Genomic DNA, 26,173 nt, shown 5'->3' with positions numbered 1-26,173 from the left:
CTGATCACAAGGCTTTGAAATTGGATATCAACTATAAAAAGAAAGCAGGAAAAACCATAAATATATGGAAGTTACAGAAAATACTTTTAAAGAACGACTGGGTCAAAGAAGAAATAAGAGAAGTAATCAAAAGATACATAGAATAAAATGAGAATGAGAATGAAAATACATCCTATCAAAATTATTGGGATGCAGTGAAAGCAGTAATAAGATGTAAATTTATATCATTGGAGGCCTATCTCAAGAAACAAGAAAAATCCCAGATAATCAACCTCACATTACACCTTAAAGAATTAGAAAAAGGAAAAAAAAAAAAAAAGAATTAGAAAAAGAACAAATGATACACAAAATCAGCAGAAGGAAGGAAATAATAAAAATCAGAGCAGAACTAAATGAAACAGAGAACAAAAATACAATAGAAAAAGTCAATGCAACAAGAGCTTATTCTTTGAAAAGATTAATAAAAATGATAAACCTTTATCCAGACTCACTAAGATAAAAAGAGAAAAGACATAATTAGACAAAATAAGAAACGAAAGGGGAGAAGTTACCATGGTTACCACAGAAATACAAAGGATCATCCAAGAATACTATGAAGGACTATATGCCACCAAATTCAATAACCTAGAAGAAATGGACAAGTTCTTAGAAACATATAGCCTTCCTAGGCTGAACCATGAAGAATTGGAAAATCTAAACAGACCGATCACCAGTAACAAGATTGAATCAGTCATCCAAAACCTTCCCAAAAGCAAAATTTTAGGGCCACATGGCTTCACTAGTGAATTCTACCAAACATTCAAAGAGTATCTAATACTCTAATAGGAAGAGACAATACTCCCTAACTCACGTTATGAGGTCAACATTATCCTGATACCAAAACCTGGTAAGGATAACACAACAAAAGCAAATTACACACTAATATCTCTGATGAATACACATGCAAAGATCCTAGACAAAATTCTATCAAATTAAATACAACAATGCATTAAAAAGATTATACATCACAACCAAGTGGGTTTAATCCAACAAGGATGGTTTAATATACACAAATTGATCAATGTGATACATCACATAAACAAAATAAAGGACAAAAATCATATGGTTACATCAACAGATACAGAAAAAGCATTTGACAAGATACAACATCCATTTATGATTAAAACACTTAATAAAACGGGTATAGAAGGAAAAATACCTTAACAATAATAAAGGCCATATATGGCAAACCCTTACTTAATATCATAATTAATGGTAAAAATCTCAAGCCATTTGTTCTATGTTTAGGAACAAGATAGGGTTGTCGCTATCACCACTGTTATTCAACATAGTATTGGAAGTCTTAGCAAGAGCAAACAGAAAAGAGAAAGAAATAAAAGGCCGAAATGGGAATGAAGAAGTTAGATTGGCACTTTTTGCCAATTACTTGATTTTATCAAAAACCCTAAAGACTCCACCAAAAATCTATTAGAAACAAGAAATGAATACAGTAAAGTTGTCACCTGCAAAATCAACACACAAAAATGCTTCACATTCCTATAGACTAACAATTAAATTACAGAAAAAGAAATTTTAAAAAATCCTTTTACAATTCCAACAAAAATAATCAAATAACTAGAAATAAACTTAACCAAGGATGTGAAAGACCTATACAATGTAAACTATTAAGACATTTTAAAAAGAAATTGAGAAGACACAAACAAATGGAAAGACATTCCATGTCTATGAATTGAAAGAATCAACATAGTTAAAATGATCATATTACCCAAAGCAATATACAGATTCATGCAATCCCCATCAAAAACCCAATGGCATATTTCAAAGAAATAGGGTAAACGTGATCAAATATACAGTGATGGAAGGAGAACTGACTCTGGGTGGTGAACACCCAATGTGACAGATGCTGTATTATAGAATTGGACACCTGAAACCTATGTAACTGTACTAACCATTGTCATCCCAATAAATTTTAATTTAAAAAAAAGAGAAAAAGAAATAGAACAAAATATCATCAGTTTTGTATTGATACACAAAGACCCTGAATAGCCAAAGGAATACTAAGAAAATAGAATAATACTGGAGTTATCACATTCCCTGACTTCAGTTTGTACTACTGAGCAACAGTAATCAAAACAGCATGGTAATGGTAGAAAAATGGACACACAGACCAATGAAATAGATTTGAAAACCTAGAAAAAAACTCACATAAATATCGTGTTTCCTCCAAAATAAGACCGGGTCATGTATTAATTCTTGCTCCAAAAGACTCATTAGGGCTTATGTTCAAGGGATGTCATCCTGAAAAATCATGCTAGGGCTTATTTTCCAGTTAGGTCTTCTTTTCGAGGAGACATGGTATGAACAGATAATTTTCGACAGAGAAGCCAAAAACGTACAATGAAGAAAAGACAGCCTCTTCTATAAGTGGTGCTGGGAGAATTGGAAAGCCACGTGCAAAAGAATGAAACTAGACTGCAATCTGTCACCGTGTACCATAATTAACTCAAAATGGATCAAAGACCTAAATATAAGACCTAAAACAATAAACTGCATAGAAGAAAAGAAACATACTAAACTTATGGACCTTGAGTTCAAAGATTTTATGAATTTGACCTCAAAGGCAAAGGAAGTAAAAGTTAAAATCAATGGGACTATAACAAACTAAAAAGCTTCTGCATAAAAAAACATACCATTGATAAAACAAAGAGACAACCCACCAAAAGGGAGAAGATTTTTGCAAACAATGCCTCTGATAAGGAGCTAATATCCAAAATATATAAGGAACGTGTACAACTCAACAACAAAAACATGAACAGTCCAATTAAAAAATGGGCATGGGACATGAAGAGAAACTTCTCCCGACAAGACGTACAAAAGGCCAACAGATATATGAAAACATGCTCAACTTCACTAGCTATTAGGGAAATGCAAATCAAAACCATAATGAGATATCACCTCACACCTATTAGAATGACTATCACCAAGAGAAATAGTAACAAATGTTGGAGAGGCTGTGGAGAAAAAGGAACCCTCATACACTGTTGGTGGGAATGCAGACTGGTGCAGCCGTTATGGAAGGCAGTGTGGAGGTTCCTCAAAAAATTAAGGATAGAATTACCATATGACCCAGCCATCCCTCTCCTGAGTATCTACCCAAAAAATCTGAAAACATTTATGTACTCTGATGTTCATTCCAGCTTTACCTGTGGTTGCAAAGACATGGACACAACCAAAGTGTCCTTTGATAGACGATTGGATAAAGAAGATGCAGTATATATACACAATGGAATACTACTCTGCCATAATAAAAGATGAAATACTGCCATTTGTAACAACATGGATGGATCTTGAGATTATTATGCTAAGCGAAATAAGTCAGACAGAAGAAGTAGAGAACCATATGACTTCACTCATCTGTGGGATACAAGATGAGTGATGGTAGAAAAAAGGACACACAGACCAATGAAATAGATGTGAAAACCTAGAAAAAAAGAATAAGACAAATAACCAAAGAATAAGACAAATAACCAAGACTCATAGACATAGACAATAGTTTAGTAGTGACCAGAGGGAAAAGGCGGGAGGGAGGATGGTAGAAGAGGATAAAAGGGGTAAAATATGGTGATGGAAGGAGAACTGACTGTGGGTGAGAAGCACACAATGTGATATATAGATGATCTATTATAGAATTGTACACTTGAAACCTATGTAATTTTACTTACCATTGTCACCCCCATAAGTTAAATTTAAAAAAGAAAACACATTATGTGTATTTATTCTTTGCACCTATTTATTTGGAGTGAATGGGGTTTATTATCCTGGATGTCCATGTTTCTTAAGTGTCTCACATTTTGTCACCCTCTCCCAGATGTTCATTGAGTGTGGTGGTCTTGCTCCACATAGTGTTGCCCTGATTGAAGCTTTTAGGGTGTTGAACACATCCTTCACAGGCTCTGCACCAGGTGCTCTCTGCCCCCTTTCAGGTATTACCCTTTCAGAAGAAGCACCCTAACCTGGCCTCTGCCTATGTAAAGGCTTTCTCTGAGGGCCAAAAGGCTGATCTGCAGAGTATGGGAGAATTTCTGCCCCTAGGTGAGGCCTTCACCCAATAACTGACAGGAGATAGTTTATTCTGGTAGGCTCAGTCTGTGAATGGTCTCACTCTGGCTCCCTGAGTTCCAACAGGACCAGACTCCAGAAGCCCACAGAGATACCTGCCTTGGTAACGTTATTGGCCATGTTTTCTTCCACGTTCTACTTCTCTTCCTTGCCAATATTTCCTGTGGTCACCTCCCAAAGAAAAAATTATAGGCCAATCCTTTACTCAAGATCTGCTTCTAGGGGGAACCAAAACTAAAATGGGTTGCAAGAAAGCATTTTGCTATGTTTTCACAGGGCTCTTGAGCACTTCCACACCACAGGAAGACCTACCCTAATAGGGGAAGTCATCCACGGAGCTTGTTATCCTAATCTAACCATTGGATTAAATGCCCATAGTGAGTTAGAAGGCAAGTTTTAAATTATTGAATATCAGCCCTCTAGTGTAATTATTATCACACTCCACCTGCACAACCAAAGATAAACCAGGAGCTATACACAAAGTTGAATCTTAATGAATTTTGCTTCATTTGGCTCCTGCTTCCAGAATGTTACAGGCCCCAAGGCCACAGTCACTTTTAGATGATAATGAGTCACTCCTCAGACAGTAGAGGAGTTTGCACTTTGTCTGGAACAAGTGACCATCAGCAGAAGTTTCTCTCTTGACAGCAGCTCTGGATGAAGGAATGCCTATCTCCCCAGAGTGTGCAGACCTGGCCATAGAAACCATGGTTGTATGTCCCCAACCTCCTCCAGTTGCCTTTGCTGAGTTTGCTATCTAACCATAGTGGATGACAGTGTAGCCTTGCAGGGATAATTCCTAGAGGTGTCTTCTGGGAACCTGATGCCTGCCCCAAAAGGCTAAACCATTTTCAACAGGGAATTAAAATCTGAGATTAATCAAGTCTATTGATCATGGGCATACAGTAGGAGTTACGACCTGAAGCTCCCACCACAAAGGAGGAAAATGAACTTTCAAGAAATAGAACAAAGAGCACTGTTCTTTTAGGTGAGCCACAAAGGTGTGCCCGTTTAGTTTCCACCCTCTCACTTCACACTAAACATTGGTTTGTTCCACACAGAGTCTGTTTGCAAAGAATCTTAAATATTTACAATCATCCACCCTCACTGCAGAATCAAATTGGGAGCTTCCAGAAGATAAGGGCAAGGTTGAAGATGACCTTTGAAGGGTGGCCAATGCAGAGCTATATGCACCTTGCTTACCCAGACATACCCAAAATTATGGGCCATGGGAGGAAAATGCAAGACACTGGTGTTGGATTTGACTTCTCTTCTTTCTTTCTTATTAGTTTCAGGCATACAAAAAAATATAGTAGTTAGACATTTACACCCCTCACAAAGTGATAACCCCCTCCCTGAATCTACTACCCCATGACATCATATATAGCTGTTATAATTCCATTGACTTTATTCCCTATTCTGTACTCACATCCCATGACTATACTCATATATATATTAAATTATAGTTGACACACAATATTATTCAGCTTCAGTTTCAGGTGTGCAGCATAGTGGTTTAGCACCTACACTGTCCATGAAGTGGTCTCCCTAATAAAACAAGGGCCCATCTGACACCCTACAAAATCCTTACATTATTGATTATATTCCCTAAGGCATGGAAACAACCAAAATGCCCATTGATACATGACTGGATTAAGAAAATGTGATACATTTCTCTAATGATTAGTGATGTTGAACATTTTTTCATGTGTCTATTGGCCATCTGTATGTCCTCTTTGGAGAAATGTCTATTCAGGTCCTCTGCCCATTTTATTAATTGGATTGTATGTCTTTTTGTTGTTAAATTGTATGAGTTCCTTATATATTTTGGATACTAGCCCCTTATCAGAGGCATTTTTAGCAAAAATCTTCCATTCAGTTAGTTGCCTCTTTATTTTGTTGATGGTTTCTTCTGCTGTGCAGAAGATTTTTAGTTTGATATAGTCCCGTTCATTTATTTTAGCCTTTCTTTCCCTTGCCTTTGAAATCAAATGCATAAAATGCTCTTTGAACCCAATGTCCATAAATTTAGTACCTATCTTTTCTTCTATGCAGTTGATTGTTTCAGGTCTTATGTTCAGGTCTTTGATCCATTTTGAGTGAATTTTGGTACTTGGTGACAGATAGCAATCTAGTTTTATTCTTTTGCATGTGGCTATCCAATTCTCCCAGTACCATGTATTGAAGAGCCTGCCTTTTCTCCATTGTATATTTTTGGCTTCTTTATAAAAAATTATCTGTGCATACTTATATGAGTTTATTTCTGGATTCTCAATTCTATTCCATTGGTCTTTGTGTTTGTTTTTCTGCCAATACCATAGTGTTTTGATTTTGTTGCTGTGTAGTACAAGATGAAGTCAGAAAAGGTGATAACTTCAGCATTATTTTTTTTCCTTAGAATTGCTTTTGCTATCCAGGGTCATTTGTGGTTCCATACAAATCTGATGAGTTTTTGTTCTATTTCTTTTAAAAATGCCATTGGGATTTTGATGGGGATTGCATTAAATCTGTGTATTACTTTGGGTAAATTGGCCATTTCAACCTTGTTGATTCTTCCAATCCATGAACATGGAACATCTTTCCATTTTTTTGTGTCTTCAATTTCTTTTCAAAACATCTTTTAGTTTTCAGTGTAAAGGTTTTACACATCTTTGGTTAAGTTCATTCCTAGGTATTTTGTTCTATTTGTTGCAATTCCAAAAGGAATTTTTTTTCTTTTTCTGATATTTCATTGTTAGTCTATAGCAGGGGTGTCCAAACTGCAGTGGGTGGGCCAACTGTGGCCTGCAATCCATTTTTAATTGGTCCGCAGCAAATTCCAAAAATATATTTAGTTTACTTAAATAAACCAGGTGAGGCAATACGTACTTCACCTCGAGTGAGTGGACCGGCTGTTTGTGTATTTTACCGCATATGGCCCTTGGTGAAAAAACGTTGAGAAAAGTTTGGACACCCTTGGTCTATAGGAATACAATGAATATTTGTACATTGATTTTGTAGCCGGCAACTCTACTGTATTTGTTTATAGTTTCTAATAGCTTTTTGGTAGAGTCTTTAAGGTTTTCTATATATAGCATCATGTCATCTGGCTAATATCCAAAACATATAAGGAACTCATACAACTCAACAACAAAAAAATAAACAATCCAATTAATAAATGGGCAAAGGACCTGAAGAGGCATTTCTCCAAAGAGGACATACAGATGTCCAATAGACACAGGAAAACATTCTCAACATCACTAGTCATCAGAGAAATGCAAATAAAAACCAAAATGAGATACCACCTCACACCAGTTAGCATGGCTATCATCAATAAGAAAAAACAAGTGTTGGAGAGGCTGTGGAGGAAAAGGAACCCTCATACACTGTTGGTGGGAATGCAGACTGGTGCAGCCACTATGGAAGGCAGTGTGGAGGTTCTTCAAAAAATTAAGAATAGAATTAATTACCATATGATCCAGGAATCCCTCTCCTGGGTATCTACCCCAAAAATCTGAAACCATTTATCTGTAAAGATATATGTGCTCCACTGTTCATTGCAGCTTTATTTATGGTGGCCAAGACATGGAAACAACCAAAGTGCCCTTTAATAGGTGATTGGATAAAGAAGATGTGGTATATATGCACAATGGAATACTACTCTGCCATAAGAAAAGATGAAACAGTGCCATTTGTAACAACGTGGATGGATCTTGAGATTATTATGTGAAGGGAAGTAAGTCAGACAGAAAGAGTTGAGAACCACAAGATTTCACTGATATGTGGACTGTAAAACTGAAAGCAACAAAGAAACCAGACAAACAAATAAAGAAACAAAACTCATAGACACAGGCAATAGTTTAGTTGTTACCAGAGGTTAAAGGGTAAGGGTGGTGGTAGATGAAGGTAAAAGGGATCAAATAAATGGTGAGGGAAGGAGAACTGACTCTGGGTGGTGAACACACAATGGGATTTATAGATGATGTAATACAGAATTGTACACCTGAAATTCATGTAATTTTACTAACAATTGTCACCCCAATAAACTTTAATTTAAAAAAAAGAAAAATAGGATAATGGGGTACATTATACAATGGAGTATCACTCGGCCATAAAGAAGAATGAAATCTTAATATGAATACATCACAATGTATCTTACCCCATTGTTAATTATTTAGATTGCTGTTACATTATTATCACTATAACTAGTTGCAAAATAGTAACAATTTAAAACCAAAATGTGAACAGTTGAGTTATGATGGCATTTTACAAATATAAGATCTTTAATAGGATGAGAAGAATTGTATCATTCTGTTAAATGTAATAAAGAATGCCAATCATAAAAAAAAAAAAAGAACGAAATCTTAACATTTGCAATGATACGGATGCACCTAGAGAGTATTATACTAAGTGAAATAAGTCAGATGGAGAAAGACAAATACCATATGATCTCACTTATATGTGGAATCTAAAGAACAGAATAAAGGATTTATCTTCTGAGTTAACTTTATTTTTCCCCCAATTCAGAAAATTTTATTTTTAAACCTTTACTTGGATTAGTGTCTTCTAAAAATACTTCCCTCCTCAGGGAATATAAAATTATTTATATTATTTTTGGCCTTTTAGCAGGGGGCCAAAAAAATTTTTTACTTCTCAGTGATGCGCTAACTCTCATGTTGTCAATTTTTTTTTTTTTTTTTTTTTTTTTTTTTTAGCTGACAGCCATTTGTTTTATAAAATTTTGCCTGGGAACCCAACATGCAAAACAGGAAGAGGCAAAACTGGGTACAAGAAGGTTTTGGAACTGACGGCTGTCTATCCCATCCCCTGTCCTTCACAGAGGCCCCAGACCCACTGCATGAACTATAGGATGGGAGTGCCCCTCTTTAAATGACAAATGATGCTCCCACCTGCATCATGGGCTCCATGATGTCCCCCCAAAAGCAAATGGAAACCAACAGGTTAGACTAGACCCACCACAATTGCTAAGTGGGTGTTTTTCCATTTTTAGCAATACAGAAGGAACACAGATCTAGATTGTTGTTACTGGAACAACTCAAACAATTTGCAGTTAGAAATATATATTTACGTTCCCGTACAGAGGGATAGTGGATGGGGGGAGGGGGGTTCACACAGTGTGAGGGATATAAATGATAAACGTCTAAGTTTTGCTTTGTCTTGTGCACCTGAAACTAATTAAAAAAATAAATAAAAATTTAAAAAAAAAAAAAAAAAAAGAAAAAAAAAAGAAATATATATTTATTAGGAAATCTCATGTTCCTGTTCTTTACTTCTGAATTAATCGAGATTAATGGAGAGTTGGTTAACAAAGAATAACTGAATTTCCAGGTTTTAGGAATTAGAATAGAGAGTTAAATGATAACCCTAGCCCTTCTCTCCTCTTCCCCTCTCCCTTCCACCTCTCCTGCACAGGTTTCCCTAGGGATCTTCAAATCCACACCAATTTGGGAAAACATTGGGGCTCTTTCCAGCCCCTTGCCCTGTTCTCTAAGTGTTCCATGCAACAATGTGGTCAACAGACAAGTTCTTTAGGGCTCCAAAAATGCAGTTTCATATTAGAATAGAGAGGTTTTGTTAGCTTACTTTTGCCTCCATCACACCAGTGTAGGAAATTGTCTCTGTCTACAAGAAAATTGCTACTAGTAGGAGAAACTAAATTATATACCCAAATTAATTAGTTAATAATTTATGGCAATGTTTGCTTAGAAACTAAAATATCGTTTCCTTGCATTCCATGTTATCAAACCCCCAGATCGCTATACATCTTTGCATCTTTGCACACTGCAGGCCATGTGTGTATTACACAGAGTAGGTCCTCAGCAGAAATCTGTGTTTTCCATGTGGTCTGATTTTGGGTGAAGCAGAGGCCAGTGGGCTGCAAGATTTTGGGGAGAGCCTGGTTGATTTCACCTAGTCTTTCATAGCCAGGTTGATCACAGATAACCCCTAAGTGGACACAAGTGGACACTTAGGACCCACTCCAATACAGCAGGTAAAGGAAGATGGTCCCAGTGCTGACCTTCTGAGAACCCCAGGCCTCAAAACTCAGACATTGGCCTTGCCAACATGGCTCGCTAAGAGTTATTTCCTTTGTGGCAATAGAAGCTCTGTTAAGTATTTACCTGTCTGGGGTATCAACAATGATTACCTGCACTTCTCTACTTTTCTGATGTAGATGGGGATACTGTGCTCTGTGCTGGATGCCAAGACCATAGAATATCGAATATGCCTCTGACAGACACACATAGTTGGGGAGCTTAATCCACTATCCTGTATCCTTGCCATGGTTTATTCTTGGTGCTGTGCATCAGCTTCCCTAAGTAAGACAGCCTTGAGCGTGACAAAATCATCATTCCCCCTCATCTTCCCTGTGGCCTCACCTAAACGTATGGTGAGGATGTGCGTCCTGGAGTGCGTAGGGAAGGCATTTTAGGTGGGGAAGGGGAGGAGCCGAGTTGCGGCAGAAGGACTGAAGGCAGCGAGTGCATTCATGGACACTGATGAGCCCAAAGGAAGCCCAGGGCACTCTGGGCAAACTCTGGGAGCGTTGCTGCTTCGGTTGGTGCCGCCCGTGTTGTACATTAGGTGTCTACTGTGTGCCAGGCACTACTGTAAGCAAAACATGCAAAAATATCTGCCCTAATGGTGCTAAGAGGAAAGGAGTCAGGCTATATATAAGCCAGTACCAGTTGGGAGCAAAGGATACCCACCAGGCAGGTAAGGAGATAGTGGTGGGAAACAGCAGTGACAGTCTGGCAGGGTATCTGAGAAAGCTCTGATGAAAAGTGGCATTTGAGAAAAGCCCTGCATTACAGAAAGCTAGTCATGTATGTATCTGGGGAAGAGAGTTCCAGGCTGAGGGAAGAGTAAGCAAGTGCAATGGCCCCAAGGCAAGAGCATGCTGGGCCTATTGGAGGAACAGCAGAGAGCTGTCTGTGGCTCGGAGAATGAGGTCAGAGTTAATAGGGGTCAGAGCCCATAAGACAGCACTGTCCAATAGAACTTCCTGAGATGATGGAAATGCTCTAGGTCTGTGCTATCCATTGTGATAAGCGCTAGCAGCGTCTGGCTATTGAGCACTTGGCATATGGTAGTGTGGCTGAGGAACTAATTGTTAAGTATATTTGACATTAGATAATTTAAGTAGTTCTACGTGGCTATGGCTGTGCACTAGTTAGCACAGGTGTGGACAACATATGGGCCTCTGGTCTTGACCCTCAGTGAGACAGGTCCAAGGGACAAATAGTCATGTCTGACCTGCATCTCAGTGTGCTCCCTTGGGTAATGTTGGGTTCCTTCTGATCCTGCTCCTCCAGCTGCTCATTGAGCAGTGGACCCACATTATGTGATTTCCCTATGCTGAGTCTTAGGGAAATAGTATTCCACAGTGTTCTTTGTGAGGACAGAGAGATGGTAGAAGGCCCCGCACCTGTTAGCACATCTGCACCTTTATCATATCCGTTGAAAATAAACCTTGCTCATTGTAGAAAAACTAAAACCCAGAAATGTAAAAAGAAAGAAAAAATCAATGATGTGCCCACCATCCAGAAGCATCTAATTTCTGACACTGTGGAGGAAATATGATATATTCTACTTTCTACCCTGGTTTTTCCCTTCAATTATGATAAAAATCTTTCCAGGGCAGTAAATAAACATCTGTACCAGCATTTTTCATGACTGTACAGAATTCTAAGAAGAATTCTTTTGTAATTTTGCTGTTTTTTAAAAGAATTTATTCATTTATTTAAAGTTTCTTAGGGTGACAATTGTTAGTAAAATTTCATAGATTTCAGGTGTACAATTCTGTATTACATCATCTATAAATCCCATTGTGTGTTCACCACCCAGAGTCAGTTCTCCTTCCATCACCATATATTTGATCTCTTTTACCCTCATCTTCCTTCCTCTTCCCCTCTAACACTCTGGTAACCACTAAACTATGAGTCTATGAGCTTTTGTTTCTTCATCTTTTGTCTTGTTCTTCTGTTGTTTTCAGTTTTGTGTACTACATATCAGTGAAATCACATGGTTCTCAACTTTTTCTGTTAGATGTATTTCACTTAGCATAATAATCACAAGATCCATCCATGTTGTCCCAAATAGCACTATTTCATCTTTTCCTATGGCAGAAGAGTATTCCATTGTGTATATATACCACATCTTCTTTATCCAATCACCTGTTTACTACAGAGCAACAATAATCAAAACAGTATGGTATTGACAGAAAAACAGACACACAGACCAATGGAATAGACCTTGAAACCCAGAAATAAACCCACATAAATATGGACAGATAACTTTCAACAAAGAAGCCAAAAACATACAATGGAGAAAAGACAGCCTCTTCAATAAATGGTGCTGGGAGAATTGGAAAACCACGTGCAAAAGAAACTAGACTGCTGTCTGTCATTGTGTAACTTTGCTGTTTTAAAACAGTGCTCTCTGGAACACTTTCGAATGAACATCCCTACATGCATGTCCATGTGTTTTTTAGACTGAGCTTTTCGAAAGTGAGCCTCTGTAGGAAGTCCTGGATTCCAGGCTGCTTGAGGACCAATCCTGTACCATCCTGCTCTCTGGGCCTCCACTTCTTCCTTCAGGCAGAGCAGTAGGTGCTCTCTAGAATTAGCAAGCAGAGAAGGCCAGGGGGAGTTAGGAGGGCAGCATGAGGCCCAAAGGGAGGCAATAGGGTGATGAGTAAAGCCCAAATGAGACTAAGTGACATGGCTGAGCACAGTTTCCCACCCCTAAAATGGCACCCTCACAGCCCCTGTTCATGGAGCTGAATGAATGTGAAATTGTGACTTGTGAAACATGGCATTGTGCCTGGCATTGTGATTATTTTATTAAAGTACCCCAAGGAAGAAACCCCTGAGGTGACTAAGAGTCTTCCCACTGAGTGGAGGCAATGAAAACAGGACAGAGCAGGGATAGACTGTGGTCACAGGGAGGAAGACCAGCAGGGTGCCAGCTGAGGGACCCAGGAGTTCTTCACTTTCTCTGCTTTTTGTAACATTTGCCTCCTCCAAATGTTTCGCTCAAAAGGGAGGACGCACACATAGACTGTAACCTCTGTTAGAATGCTGTCAGTCTGCTTTGCAGCTATTCCAATCCAAAGATCCATGAAGAGGAATTTTAGAAACAGCTGCTGTGGGTGATGAATTTCACCTGGTGTTAGTGGTTGTGTGCATTTTCTCTACCTGGTTTATTGGTATGTACATAGCCTCATCCAGGCAGCCTCATCTCCTTGCTATTTGGTGGTACAATGCCCATGGCCACTTATAGCCCACTAATGGAAAAAAGAACATGGAAAGTAGCTAGGGTGCTTCATCTGCCCTGTGATTTATCTGAATCTATTTTAAAATAGATTCTTAAATATTTTCAGACTTAAAATGTTTTAAATATTTTAACCAAAGTTGACTAATTGTTTTGGTGCCATGTAGCCACAACTCTGCAATTTACCGAGTGTGCTTCCCTTATGCTTCTAAATAAAAATCTGTTTTTGGTTTATATACCACGTATCAGTGAAATCATATGGTTCTCTACTTTTTCTGTCTGCTTATTTCGCTTAGCATTATAATCTCAAGATCCATCCATGTTGTCACAAATGGTCCTATTTAATCTTTTCTTACCGAAAATAACAAAAGAACAAGACAAACAAATGAGAAACAAAAACTCATAGGCACAGACAATAGTTTAGTGGTTACCAGCGGGTAAGGGGGGAGGGAGGTGGTAGATGAAGGTAAAAGGGATCAAATATATGGTGATGGATGGAGAACTGACTCTGGCTGGTGAACACACAATGGGATTTATAGATGATATAATATAGAATTAAATTACACCTGAAATCTATGTAACTTTACTACAATTGTCACCCCAATAAACGTTAATTTTAAAAAATATGTGAAGATATTTCTTTGGGGGGTGCCCTGAAATCTAATTGTTTGCTTCATGGGGATAGTGATGTAATTCTAAGCAGCTTCCAAAGATGGAAGTAGATGCTACCAGCATTCCTATGTGATCTGAGCAGCAGTTCACACAGCAGTGGCTATTTGATTGGGAAAACTTTCAACTGACCACTACCACCGCTGGCCTCCCTGTCACCACCAAGGAACAGACCACTCAAGAAGCAAAGTATTCAGGATCCCTGAGGCGGAGAAGGCACATTATCTTTGGATAAGAAGCAATTGAGGCAAAATGGAGTTTGTTTATAGCCATGTTTTTGGTGTCCAAACACAACATACAGTGCAGAGCTCTGGAATGAGCAGCCATTGACTGGGTGGTTGTGTGATTTGGCAATGTTTCCACTTCTCAGAGCCCAGCTTTGTCCTTTGTAAAATAGAAATAACAATAAAAATAGAAACAACGCCTATTTACAGAGTTGCTGTGAAAATCTATCCAGCTCAGGTGTATACATGTAAAACACTTTGTGAACAAAACAAAACAAAAAACTAAACACATATCCATAGACAGAGTTGTTGCACATGTGCAAGGACACCCACAAGCAGAATCTTGATCCATCAGCATGAAGATCACTAGCTCAGGGTCTGAATTGAGGGCTAGAAGAAGTGGCTGTCCTTTCAGTCCTGGTCATCCACCCCTCCAAGTGGGCTCTTTGGACATGGTCTGCCCTGAGATTGTCACTGTAGGCTCCTCCCTTCCCAGACTTTCCCAGAACCTCATGCAGAGAGCCCTTCAAAGTGCAGCTCATTCTTTCCAACACAGTCTTGACACTCATGTCACTTATTTTCCAGAGTATGGGTCTGAAGACCCATGGAGTTGACACTACTGTTTGTCTGTGGAGAGGAACAGCTATTACAACATTAAGACTGCCTGGCAATACTGCACAGCCTTCATTCAAATAAAATGTTGCAAATTCCCAGCAGGTGGTACATATGCACCTCCATCCAAGCAGCTCTCAGTCCACCCATGAATCTCACTCATGAATTATGCATTCTTGAGAGCTGTTTAGTTCCCCTCTCTGACAGACATAAAAATGGTAATTTTCATTTTCCCTTATTGTTAAGGAGACCATATGGGAGGTGATGATGCAGAGCAAAGATAATATAAATTTCACAAACACAGCTCCATGGAGGGGATGCTGTGTGGTCCTAAACTCACCAGTGGTCTGGTCCATACTAACCTGGGTGGAGACAGTGCCCACCCAGCAGGAAGGAGCTAGCCCTCTCTGAGAAGTGATGACTCAGAGCTCATGACCTGCAGTTCTGAGGTGGATGGGTGTTATGCAGACAGTGTGTCACCCACTTCCATCAGACCTCCAGAGAAAGTCCTTGTTTGTGATTTGAGTGAGCCCTTCAGAATTTGCCTGTTTTCTTTCAGTCAACTAGACAAAAGCAGTCCTAACAAAAAGCTTCTATCATTTCACTGCAGGACCTCTGCTGTCTGTGCACTGAGTAGAGGCTCTTATTAGCATTTTATGTGCATTTTAATTAATCAAAATTGGAAAGGGTACAATCATCACCTGTGGGCTTCATCTGTGTCTGAGTAGGAATGTCAGGGGAAACACGAGGACGCACTGCAGGGGTGGTCCTGGTGGCAAAGTTGTCCACGTAGGTGGTAGGCTCACATAGAGTACGCACCTGAGTGTTTGGTGCTTCCGGTGACCACATTCACCTGAAGCCACCTGAGGAAGTTGCCAACATGCATTGCAGTTTGGTGCAGAATGTCTCCAGCCTGCAATAGAAGGCTGTATGTTTAACAAACTCCTGCAGCTCACAAAGAGAGCTAGGAAGCTAATGACCCTCTTTTTCAGGAGGAAATGCTCCATTTCCTTTTTAGAAAACAAAAGCTGGAGTAAAATAAGCACATAGAGTGACCCTGGTTTAGGGTGAGTCAGTGAGTGTAGCATGTGCTGATGAGGAAATAAAATTCACAGTGGGGGACCCAGCAAGTGGGATAACCAATGAGGACAAAAGCATCCTCTACCTAGGTATGTAGAAATAGAAGCACATTGGCAGGGCCCAGCCCTTTAGCACCTTGGAGCACTGGTGTGCCCTCTGCAGGGAGGTTTGGTCAGTGTTAGAATCATCCCAGCTGCTTTTTAAAAACCACTCTGGCTCAGAATAAAAAGTAGAATTTACATATATATGTGTGTGCCTTCTGAGAGTGCTCAATTCTATCCTCTGATAAATTAGATCTTTACCCCCACTGTCCAGCACTCCATCCCAAAGATCTATGAAGTAATTGACTTCTGTAGGATTTTATCTTCTGTGAGATGACTCAAGAGCCTTGTACCCAGGATTTTTCTCTTCCTGTTCTTGGTAAGAATTCCCTTCACTGGGGACTTCCTTTTGGGGGGAAGTACTTGCAGACAATCACACGAGTGACCTTCCCGAAGGCTTCTCCTTGTGCCAGCCTCCACCTCTATGTCAAAAGGGCATTGTAGAGCAGTTCCTTTATTAATTCTCTTCCCCACCCATTTATCTCCTACAGAGCAACTACTCAAGTGACACAGAGAGTGAGGACAACTTCCTCATGATGCCCCCACGGGACCACCTGGGCCTCAGCGTCTTCTCCATGCTCTGCTGCTTCTGGCCTTTTGGTGTCGCGGCCTTCTACCTGTCCCACGAGGTAAGGCCTTGCTCTGTCGGTCACACACGCGCAACACATCCAGCCCATGAAGAGAGCTCAAGAAGCCATTCAGCTCATGCCACCAGAGGGGTTCATAATTTATGGTTGGAGAATAGTCCCTGGGTGGTCAGGGCCACCTAACCTCATTTTCATCATAGGATTACCGTGGCCCCTGGGGCAAGGTGGGCAGTCTTCAGGAAGAGGACTGAGTGAGGGAAACAAGTGTACACTTGGAAAAAACAGATAGATTGGGGAGCTTGGCCTTCAAGCAGGCACTTGAGCCCTGCCAGCAGGATTGAGCCAGTGCTGGGAAGCATTGTGCCCAGGGCAACAGTGTCTAACTTACTGAGAAAGGAGATGAAGGTGGTTTTGCTTTCTTTATAAAAGGCTCATTCATATAAGATACATTCTAGTTTCATACCGTGTTTCCCCAAAAATAAGACCTAGCCGGACAATCAGTTTTTTTGTGTCTTTTGGAGAAAAAATTAATATAAGACCTTGCCTTATTTTACTAGACTACAAGACCCAGTTTTATGTAATATAATATAATATAATACCGGGTCTTACATTAATTTTTACTCCAAAAGACACATTAGAGCTGATTGTCCCGCTAGGTCTTATTATCGGGGAAACACGGTAGCAGCCTCGGCATACTCACCCCAAATTAATGTTCTGCTAGAGGAAAGGGTGTGGAGTGGCCATGCTTTCCTTCACCCAGGACTTCTAAAGGTATCAGTTCCCAGCCCTTTTTCACTGCAAAGCATCCTTCTTGTTATACCTTCATGGAACCCAGGTTTTGAAAGTTTTCCTCCAGCAAATGAAGAGTATTCTTTCAGAAATAACCTGTGTCCCCATTTTCATTAATCAAAGGAAGATGTTTATACTTGCTAATTAAAGCATGAGGTTTCAGCATCACCATGACCCACACTATCATCCCAACCAAACAGAAAGGCAGCCCCATAGGCTGGCCAGGAAGAGCATGACACCACGCTCCTTGATGTGCTCAAGGCGTCTTGAATTTCCATCAGTGCTGGGGTTCCCTTCCTGCTTCTAGGGTTCAGGGCTGAAGCTTCAAGCAGCTGACTATGGCAGGTTTTTTGCTTGAAACATTTATTTATTTCTCTTGGCTTGAAAACAGATTCCCTGGCAGAGCCCAGCAGTGGCCTCTCACTGCTTCTTGCTGGCTTCATTACTGATTCTGTTTTGTTTGACTGGTGAGAGCCTTTCCCTTGCCCCCTCCCCGCTTCTTGACACCATGGAGGAGTAGGGGAGAACAGTGAACTTACTGGCAGTGGTGCTCCTGAGGGCAGGAGCGTCTTAGCAGGGATACTGGAAAGGCCCTCCAAGGCAGGGGTAGGAAAGCTGAGGGATGAGGTGGGGCCCTGTACAGCACTGCTCTGTGATCTTTGTTCTGGAGTATAATGGATGGGGCAGTGGGTGATGGGAAAGTCCAGCACTGCTGAGGTTGGGCTGAGTGGTTACTACATGTCCATGGATGGCCTGGAGGGTTACTCTGAACACCTCTTGTGTGAGTTTGTCCTATAAATGCCAAAGACCCCCATTCTTTGGGGCACAAGCATAGGCTGGAAATCAATTCTGCCATGTCTGGTAGGGGCCTGAGTGGCTGTGGGGTAGGGCAAAGCCTGGGTGTTGCTGCACCCCAAGGAGAGGATGTGGGTACTGTGTACACTGAGGACTGGGACACAGGGCGGGACGTGGAGAAAGCATATGGATAGATGCCCTCTGTATGGGGAACATGCTTGAAGAAGACCCCGGAGGCAGAATGTTTACCCCCCACTCCTGTTTACACTGTACCCGGAACCTGGGTTAGAAGCATACTGCACATTGACAGAGTCATTTCACTACAAAAGGGAAGGTCATGATGGAGCCAAGAGAACTGGCTTCTCACACATTGTGGGCAGGTCTGGCTTTTCCCATGAGCTGAATATGTGGTGTCAACCCTCTCTCCTGCATTCCAGTTCCACCACATGGCAAGGTGAAGGAGGGTCAGTCACTCCCAGCCTCCTGGGACCAATCCCACTAAAGAAAGCCTTTACCCTCACCTCCTGAGCAGGAGGGCACCATCGACATCAGAAATCTATTTTGGTTGCCAAATTTTAGAGTGGGATTGATTTTTTTTACCTTGGATTCCACTAGGACAGGTGTTACCTGTTCAAAGAGATGAGAGTAAACATCACATAAACAAATCTGCAGGGTGTCTAGAGGAGGTAAGCCCTGGATTAAAGGAGAGCGCACAGGGAAATGTTGCCTACACGGCCAGATGCAGAGGCAGCCCCTTGTCTTGGCTGCTCCACACATCCTAGGGTAAAGCCTCTGTCTCTGGAACAGGGCAAACTATGCACAGCATCTTTGTCTGAAAGATTGTAATTATAATAAAAATCAAAGCCATAATTGCGGAGACTGGCATTTAGAGTCTCTTTCTCAGAAAGCAATTTTATTCTTCACTTGGTAAGAACCTCTTAGACTTGGGCCTGAGAAGTCATGAAGTTTAATACCTTCAATGATAAAGATAATTCTGATTATTTATTCAACAGTGAATGTGAAATGCAATTTTTGTGGAAGCCTCTGGACATAGCTCTTAGAGATGAAGGCAAAAGTGTAGGGGTTGCATTCAGTGTTGGAATAAAAATAGGGGCCTCAGGGGTCCCTAGCTCTGTCCTTCTTTCCACTGTGCTTTGAGGGTGAGCACAGAAGAAAAGAAATCTCTGGAGGTGAGTGCACTTCACAGAGCTTGTATCCAAATCTTTCCACATGGGAACTCCCAGGCTGAGAGCAGCTTTCTCCTTTACAGTCCACAGCTGTGCAGTTCTGTGCTCCTACCACTTGTGGCACACAGGCTTCAGCACAGCCATGAGGCTGCCATGCATGCTGTTTGTGCCTCTATAGCCTAGCTGCAGACAGGTACTCGGATAGCAGGCAACTGTAAAAGGGCAAGTGTGTACATGCAACAGAACAGACACTCTGAGAGTCATTACACTCAATGAAATCAGTGCTTTCCTGAGCAAATCAGCTGGGAGTTTTACCCCAGGCACTAGAGTGTCCAAAGCCATCTCTGCACTGCCCTTTGTGGCTGCCTCCAATGGGGGCTGGGGTGGTGATGTCAGAGTAGAGCAAATAGCATATTGATGAAGCCAAGACGACTCAAGTTCCAAGTGCTGTTCACAAGGGAATCTTTGACATCGGTGTGACTTTAGTTTGTTTGTTTTCTGTTCTTTTACCACAGATCATAGTTCAGTGTAGTCACTGACAATTAGGCAGTGTCTGCACTTTGTCAGACAACCAGTCAGTGAGGTCAAGGGAACATGAAAGGCCATGCCAGGAAAATAAAACAAAAATCTCAGTGGTTGGATAACATGGAGGAGTGGTGAGACAAGTTAACCAGACCTCTAGACTTGATAAAACCCGGGATAATTTTTGTTCTGTCCTATTCCAGCTGGGCCCAAGCCAGTAGGCAACTTCGCCATGCCTCAGTTTCCTGATCCCTAAAGTGGTACTAAATAACCTATGGCAGGGAACTGACAGGGTGAGGGAAGTGACGTTAGAGAGGAAGATGCCAGAATGTTCCTGGGAAGCAGCAGGTACTGAACACGCTCTACTGGAAACTCACATTTTCTGGAAACATGTGGGTTCCTAGGTGAAGGGACACCTGGAAGGAGACATAGGCTCTTTTCTCCACCATATTTTATAATTTGCAAGAGGTGTTAAGTAGTAGTAATGGTAGTAATAAAAGTGTTTGTAAACTGGGTAACATATGCTGATCTACTAGGTGCTGGCCCCATGTTAAATATTGTACATCTGGCTTCTCAGGGAGTGGTCCTGACCAATAGCATTGGCATCCCTAGCACTGTTAGAAATGCACGTTGTGTGGGCCGACCACAGAGCTGCTCAATCAGAGCCTCTGGGATGAGAGCAGGAGCCTGGGAACCTGATGCTGCCTTCAGTTTGAGTAGTGCTATTGGACACGCATGACCTAGCAAGTCTGTGTTGTGGCACTGCCATCACATCACTTTGTGACCATGAAATCAGGGTTCAGTGAGGTTGGATAGTGCCCTAAGGCCATGGCTGGCTGGCACTGGGCTGGGACTGCCCGGACAGCCTGGCTCAGAGCCATCTCTGGAAAAGGCAGTTGGTTGAGCCTAACTGTCATTAAGGACTTAATATGGAGGACCGTGGAGGAGAATGAGTGTAGCATTTTCCACAACTTCATTTTAGTCCAACAGTCTTAATTGTTTGATCCAGCTCCAATACAAGCAAGCTTCATAAACCATTTTGTAGAGAGGAAAGGGTTGTGTGCAATTTTGGTAAATACATCTAGGAACTGATGCTTCTGATCGATGTTGAGAATAGAAAGGAATCCATAATTTGTTGAGCAACTGCTGTGAGTTAGTTAATATACACATTTTATCTCATTTAATATTTGCAATGAATCTGAAAGGTGGAAAATTATTATACCCATTTTACAGATAAAGAATGAATTTTAAAGGGATTTATTTATAGAAATTAGAGCGGTAGAAAGTATGGGTACAAGATGCAAATATAGATATTTCTAATCCTTAAAATCAAATTTTCTGCAGTATAATTTTGACTTTTATCTATTTGAAAACAAAAATAGAAGCACAGTACTTGCTTCTGAATCTGATCCTCCACCTTGCTAGGAGGGTGGTGTAGTGAGGAAGAGAAGCCCATTCTAGAAAGCACTGTGATGCTTATCTTCAGCACCTTCACTCAATACCATGTGGCAGGTGCCAGCTTGAGACTCAAGCTGGAGACCTTCCCCCAAGGAGGCCTTGGGTCTGTAACTAGGCATTGGGTAGACCTGAGGGTACCATGCCCTGTATCTACTGCAGCTATCTTCTGTATTTATGCATATATTATGTTATCATTCTATTTCATTTCATTTCATAAAATGTTTCCTTCCTTTGCTAACTGCAACATTGTAACAATAATTAAATGAGAAAGGGTATTAAGAATCAGATTATGAATATTATGAATAGAACCAGCAAAGGGAATTGGACAAATTAAGGGAAAAAAGGAAATCTCTTTATGGTACTAAAACCTAGAAGAATGGGACTCCAACCTGGTCAGTAACTGTGTCCTTGAAATCCATTCATTCATCCGACATTTACGGAGCACCTACTATCATCTGGGTGCAGGTATATAGCAGTGATCAAAACAGAACCCCACCTTTACAAAATTGACATTCTAGTGATGAGAAGCAGGAAACAAATAAAAGTAAATTATAGAGTGCTCAATTGCAATAAGTTATAAAGGAGAAAAATTAAGTTGGAAATGGATATGAGGCATACATTTTTCAATGGGGCATTCATGGAACGGCTGTTTTAGAGGATAGCATTTCATGATAAAAACTACAGAGTGAGCTATGAGGATCTCTTGAGAAAGAGCATTTCCAGCAGAGGGACAGCCAGTGCAAGGCTCTAAGGTGGGAACATGACTGGGGAATTTGAGAACGGTGTGGAGGCTACCATGGCTGAAGCAGGTGCCCTTTGGGTTTGGAAGTAGGAAGTGAAGCCAGAGAGGTAACAAGACTTGGGTAGGTGGGGGTAGACACCACTGGGCGTTTTAGGTGAGAAGCCACTGGGATGTTTGAGCAGGAGAGAGACAACATCTGTGTCCACACTATCGGGGAAGCATGTGGAGAGCAAGGGTAGAAGCAGGGACACCATGCTGGAGGCTGGTGTAATCATCCAGAAGAGGCAGTTGTGCTCTGGACTGCAGTTATGGCTGAGAATTTAGAGAAAAGTGAGGAGACAAGAATGAATTGTGGAAGGGTTGTGGTCAACAGATTTCTGTTGTGGGTGTGAGAGGAGGAAAGAATGGAAGGACCCCTTGAAAGGTGGAATCTCCACTGGCCAGGGGAAAGTGAAGGGTACTTTTTGCCAAAGGTACAGTCTGGGCTTTGACCCTTTGACCCTTTGACCCTGGCAGGGTTACAATGACTGGTGGCATCCAAGTGAAGGCACCAAATAGGAAGCTGGATGTGCACATTTGGGAGGAGGTTCAAGGCAGAAATGTGGGCTAAGGACAGGAATTAAGACCAGGTTTGAGTGTTAAGCTCTCAGCAATTAGGAGGCCAGTGGCAGCATTGATGAGCAGTCTTGGGGGTGCTGGAAGTGAAAGCCCATGAGTGTGGGTTCAAGAGAGAACAGGAGAAAAATATCCAGGTGACACTGAGCTGTGCTGCTGGGAGCTAGAACAGTGAGCACTGTACAGAGTGTACAACAGGGACTTCTGGGTGCTGGCTACGCACTTGCTACCGTACCCGTAAGTGTAAAGCTCAGTAAGTGAAAACTGGCTTACTTACTGCGCTTCACATTTGTGATTTGTGTACTTTTCTGTAGATATGTTATACTTTAATTAAAAGGTATTTTTTAAATTATGGGAAAAGAGCAATTGGGTATGGTACATTGAATTACCCCTTTTGAAAAGTTTTGCTATAAATAGAAAGAGAGAAATGAGTGGTAGCTGATAGGAGAGTGATATCAAGAGCATTTCTTTTTTTAAGTAGGAGAAATTGTAGCATATTTGTATGCTGATGAATATGATCCAACAAACAGGGAAAATCAATGTTTCATTTGATAGGGGGAGATGGTAAAAGAGAATTTCTGGTGAGATGTTCTTGTGCAGGTAGTTGGAGTGAGAAGTGGAGGGAGCTCATGAATTCATGCAGAGTGGCAGGAGATGGGTGGGAGCTGCACAGAAAGCTGGGCTAAGGCACAAGGTGAAGTTTGAGGAGCAATGAGGCTGCACCCAGGGAGGGCATGGCAGGATTGTGGCACCTGATGGAGTTGAGCATGCCTTGGCAACCAGGACCTCTGCAGAGCTACCTTAGCAACATTCTTTCAGTGCTAATGAGCTCTGGTGTGGGCAGAGGGGTGATTCACCAGGGCTGCCAACATGCCTGAAGAAGACCACAGAGAAAGAGAAGCAGGAACTCAGTGATGTAGGCAAAGGAGCAGTTGGGACATCAGGCTGTGGAATCTGAGTAAAATGCGAAGGGAGGATTTGAGGACAGTGTTTGGGGGGTGGGGTGGGGGGGTTGGGGGGAACAGTAATAAACATGCCCCCTCCCTGTGCACTAAGCATTTGCTGTGCTGGGCGCCATGCTGGTCATTTGCACACATTGTCCCTCACTCGCATCCTGCAGCAGGCTTCTGAGGGTGGTGCGCCTTTCCACATTTTCAGATGAAGAAATAGGCCCTAAGAGGTCATGTAGGCAGTCCCATCTCCCATTTCCAGGACAGAGCCTAGATCCCCACCCTGCTCCAACATCATTGCCCACTTATGGGTTGGTGCTCAGTAATTAAGTACTTGGGGACTGACCCCACCCAAATAGTGTTTAAAGAAACCATGGGCATTGTTTAGACATTATAAATCCCTATATAGAGAAGAAGCATATTAAATACAGAATCCTTTCTTCTTGTTTTCTCAGTGAAATAAGAAGCCTGATTATAGCTTTCAGGGATATGTCTGTCCTTTCCCCATCTGACTCCATCAAGACTGAATAATATTAAATTACAGGAGAGAACCAGCAATCCTGAGTAATGATACATACTAAAGGTATTTGTTTCTCCTGAATGTGACTTTCTTCAGCAGAGTAGATATGTAAGTCAAGTACATTGCAGGCAGTACCCTTTCCCCTCTAAATAAGGGGCTCTGCAAATTCTGCAAAGGTGGAGGGAAACAATTATGGGATTTTTTTTTTTTAATTTTATTAGTTTCACACAGTGTGAGGGATATAAATGATAAACATCTAAGTAGTGCTTTGTCTTGTGCACCTGAAACTAATTATGGGATTTTGAGTGTGAAAACCTGTCACTCAGATAAGCTCTGATAGAACACATGAGGGACATCATTGCTGTTCCAAAGGGAGTTAAACACTTCTTTTCTGAATCTTTACCCTGGATAGTAATACTAATTGTTTGTGGCTCGTTCCTAGTATTCTTCTCAGTGTTTTCAGCCTGTTTCCCAGAAAGAACCCAAACTGTTCTATAATTGCCATCAGGACATTGTGCCTCTCAAGGAGAATGAGGGCATGGTTTCCTGGCAGGCTACCAAATGATGCCATTTGTTGTATTTCATTTTCATAGTTGGTACTTGAGCCACCGTGCTTTTGAAAAAAAACCAACCAGTGGGGCTATCAGGACTTGGTTGACTGGCTCCATCTTCCAGTTTCTTTTTTCTTTTTAATTAGTTTATTGGGGTGACAATGGTTAGTAAAGGTTTCAAGTGTACAATTCTGTATTACATCATCTATAAATCATATTGTATGTTCACCACCCAGAGTCAGTTCTCCTTCCATTACCATATGTATATTTAATCCCATTTACCCTCACCTACCATACCCCTCCCCCGTTACCCTCTGCTAACCACTAAACTATTGTCTGCAAAAAAGTCGAGAACCACATGGTTTCACCGATATGTGGGATATAAGCTGAAAGCAACAAAGGGACAAAACAAACAAATAAAAAAACAAAAACCCAGTTTCTTTTTTTTATTAAAGTTTATTGGGGTGACAACTGTTAGCAAAGTTACATAGACTTCAGGTGTAAAATTATCTATTACATCATCTATATATCACATTGTGTGTTCACCACCCAGAGTCAGTTCTTCCATCACCATATATTTGATCCCTTCTACCCTCATCTATCACCCGCTCTCCTATTACCTTCTGGTAACCACTAAATTGTTGTCTGTGTCTATGAGTTTTTGTTTCTTCATTTGTTTGTCTTGTTCCTTTGTTGTTTTCACATCAAAAGAATGAAACTGGACTGCTCTCTGTCACCATGTACCAAAATTAACTCAAAATGGATCAAAGACCTAAACATAAGATCTGCATAGAAGAAAACATAGGTACTAAACTTATACACCTTGGGTTCAAAGAGGATTTTATGAATTTGACTTCAAAGTCAAGGGAAGGAAAAGCTAAAATAAATGAATGAGACTATATCAAACTAAAATGCTTCTGCAAGAAGCATTGATTTGGGCCTTTCTTATTTCCTTTTTGGATACAAATACAAGGATAGATAGATACATAGATAGATGATAGATGATAGATAGACAGACAGACAGACAGACAGATAGATGATATATAGACCTCCAAAAAGATAATGTTGTTATTGTTTTATATTGTCAGTATTTATTTTTATATACACACGTATTCCACTCCTTTTTTCCTTATTCCTTCCGGAATCATTGACCTCCTAACTTGAATAACTTCCGTTTTGTCTAGAGAACGTCCTTTAGAATTTCCTTTAGTATGGATCTGCAGGTATCAAATTCTCTCTCTTTTTTGTCATTGGAAATACCTTTTTGTTACTTTCATACTTTTTATTACTTGTATTACTTTTATACTTGTTTTCACTAGGTATAGAATTTTGATTCACAATTCCCTCTTCAGTTGTGTTGAAACTTCTGATAAACC

The 26,173-nt window shown here is 40.8% G+C and overlaps 1 protein-coding gene across 6 annotated transcripts in view; it reads left to right on the top strand.

The window, feature by feature from the left end:
- SYNDIG1 (synapse differentiation inducing 1) overlaps positions 1 to 26,173 on the top strand; it is a 154,550-nt gene that overhangs the window by 90,258 nt on the left and 38,119 nt on the right. For all 6 annotated transcript variants that reach the window (XM_074317315.2, XM_088789304.1, XM_074317312.2 and 3 more), the window contains one exon: positions 16,573 to 16,710. In XM_074317315.2, the coding sequence (XP_074173416.1) occupies positions 16,573 to 16,710 (138 nt within the window). The remainder of the gene's footprint in view (positions 1 to 16,572; positions 16,711 to 26,173) is intronic.

This window comes from Rhinolophus sinicus, chromosome 13, assembly GCF_057876585.1.
Source record: "Rhinolophus sinicus isolate RSI-liver-muscle chromosome 13, RSI-T2T, whole genome shotgun sequence".
NCBI lineage: Eukaryota > Metazoa > Chordata > Mammalia > Chiroptera > Rhinolophidae > Rhinolophus > Rhinolophus sinicus.
Note: the sequence above shows the minus strand (reverse complement) of the source record. Positions and strands in the feature narration are given on the sequence as shown.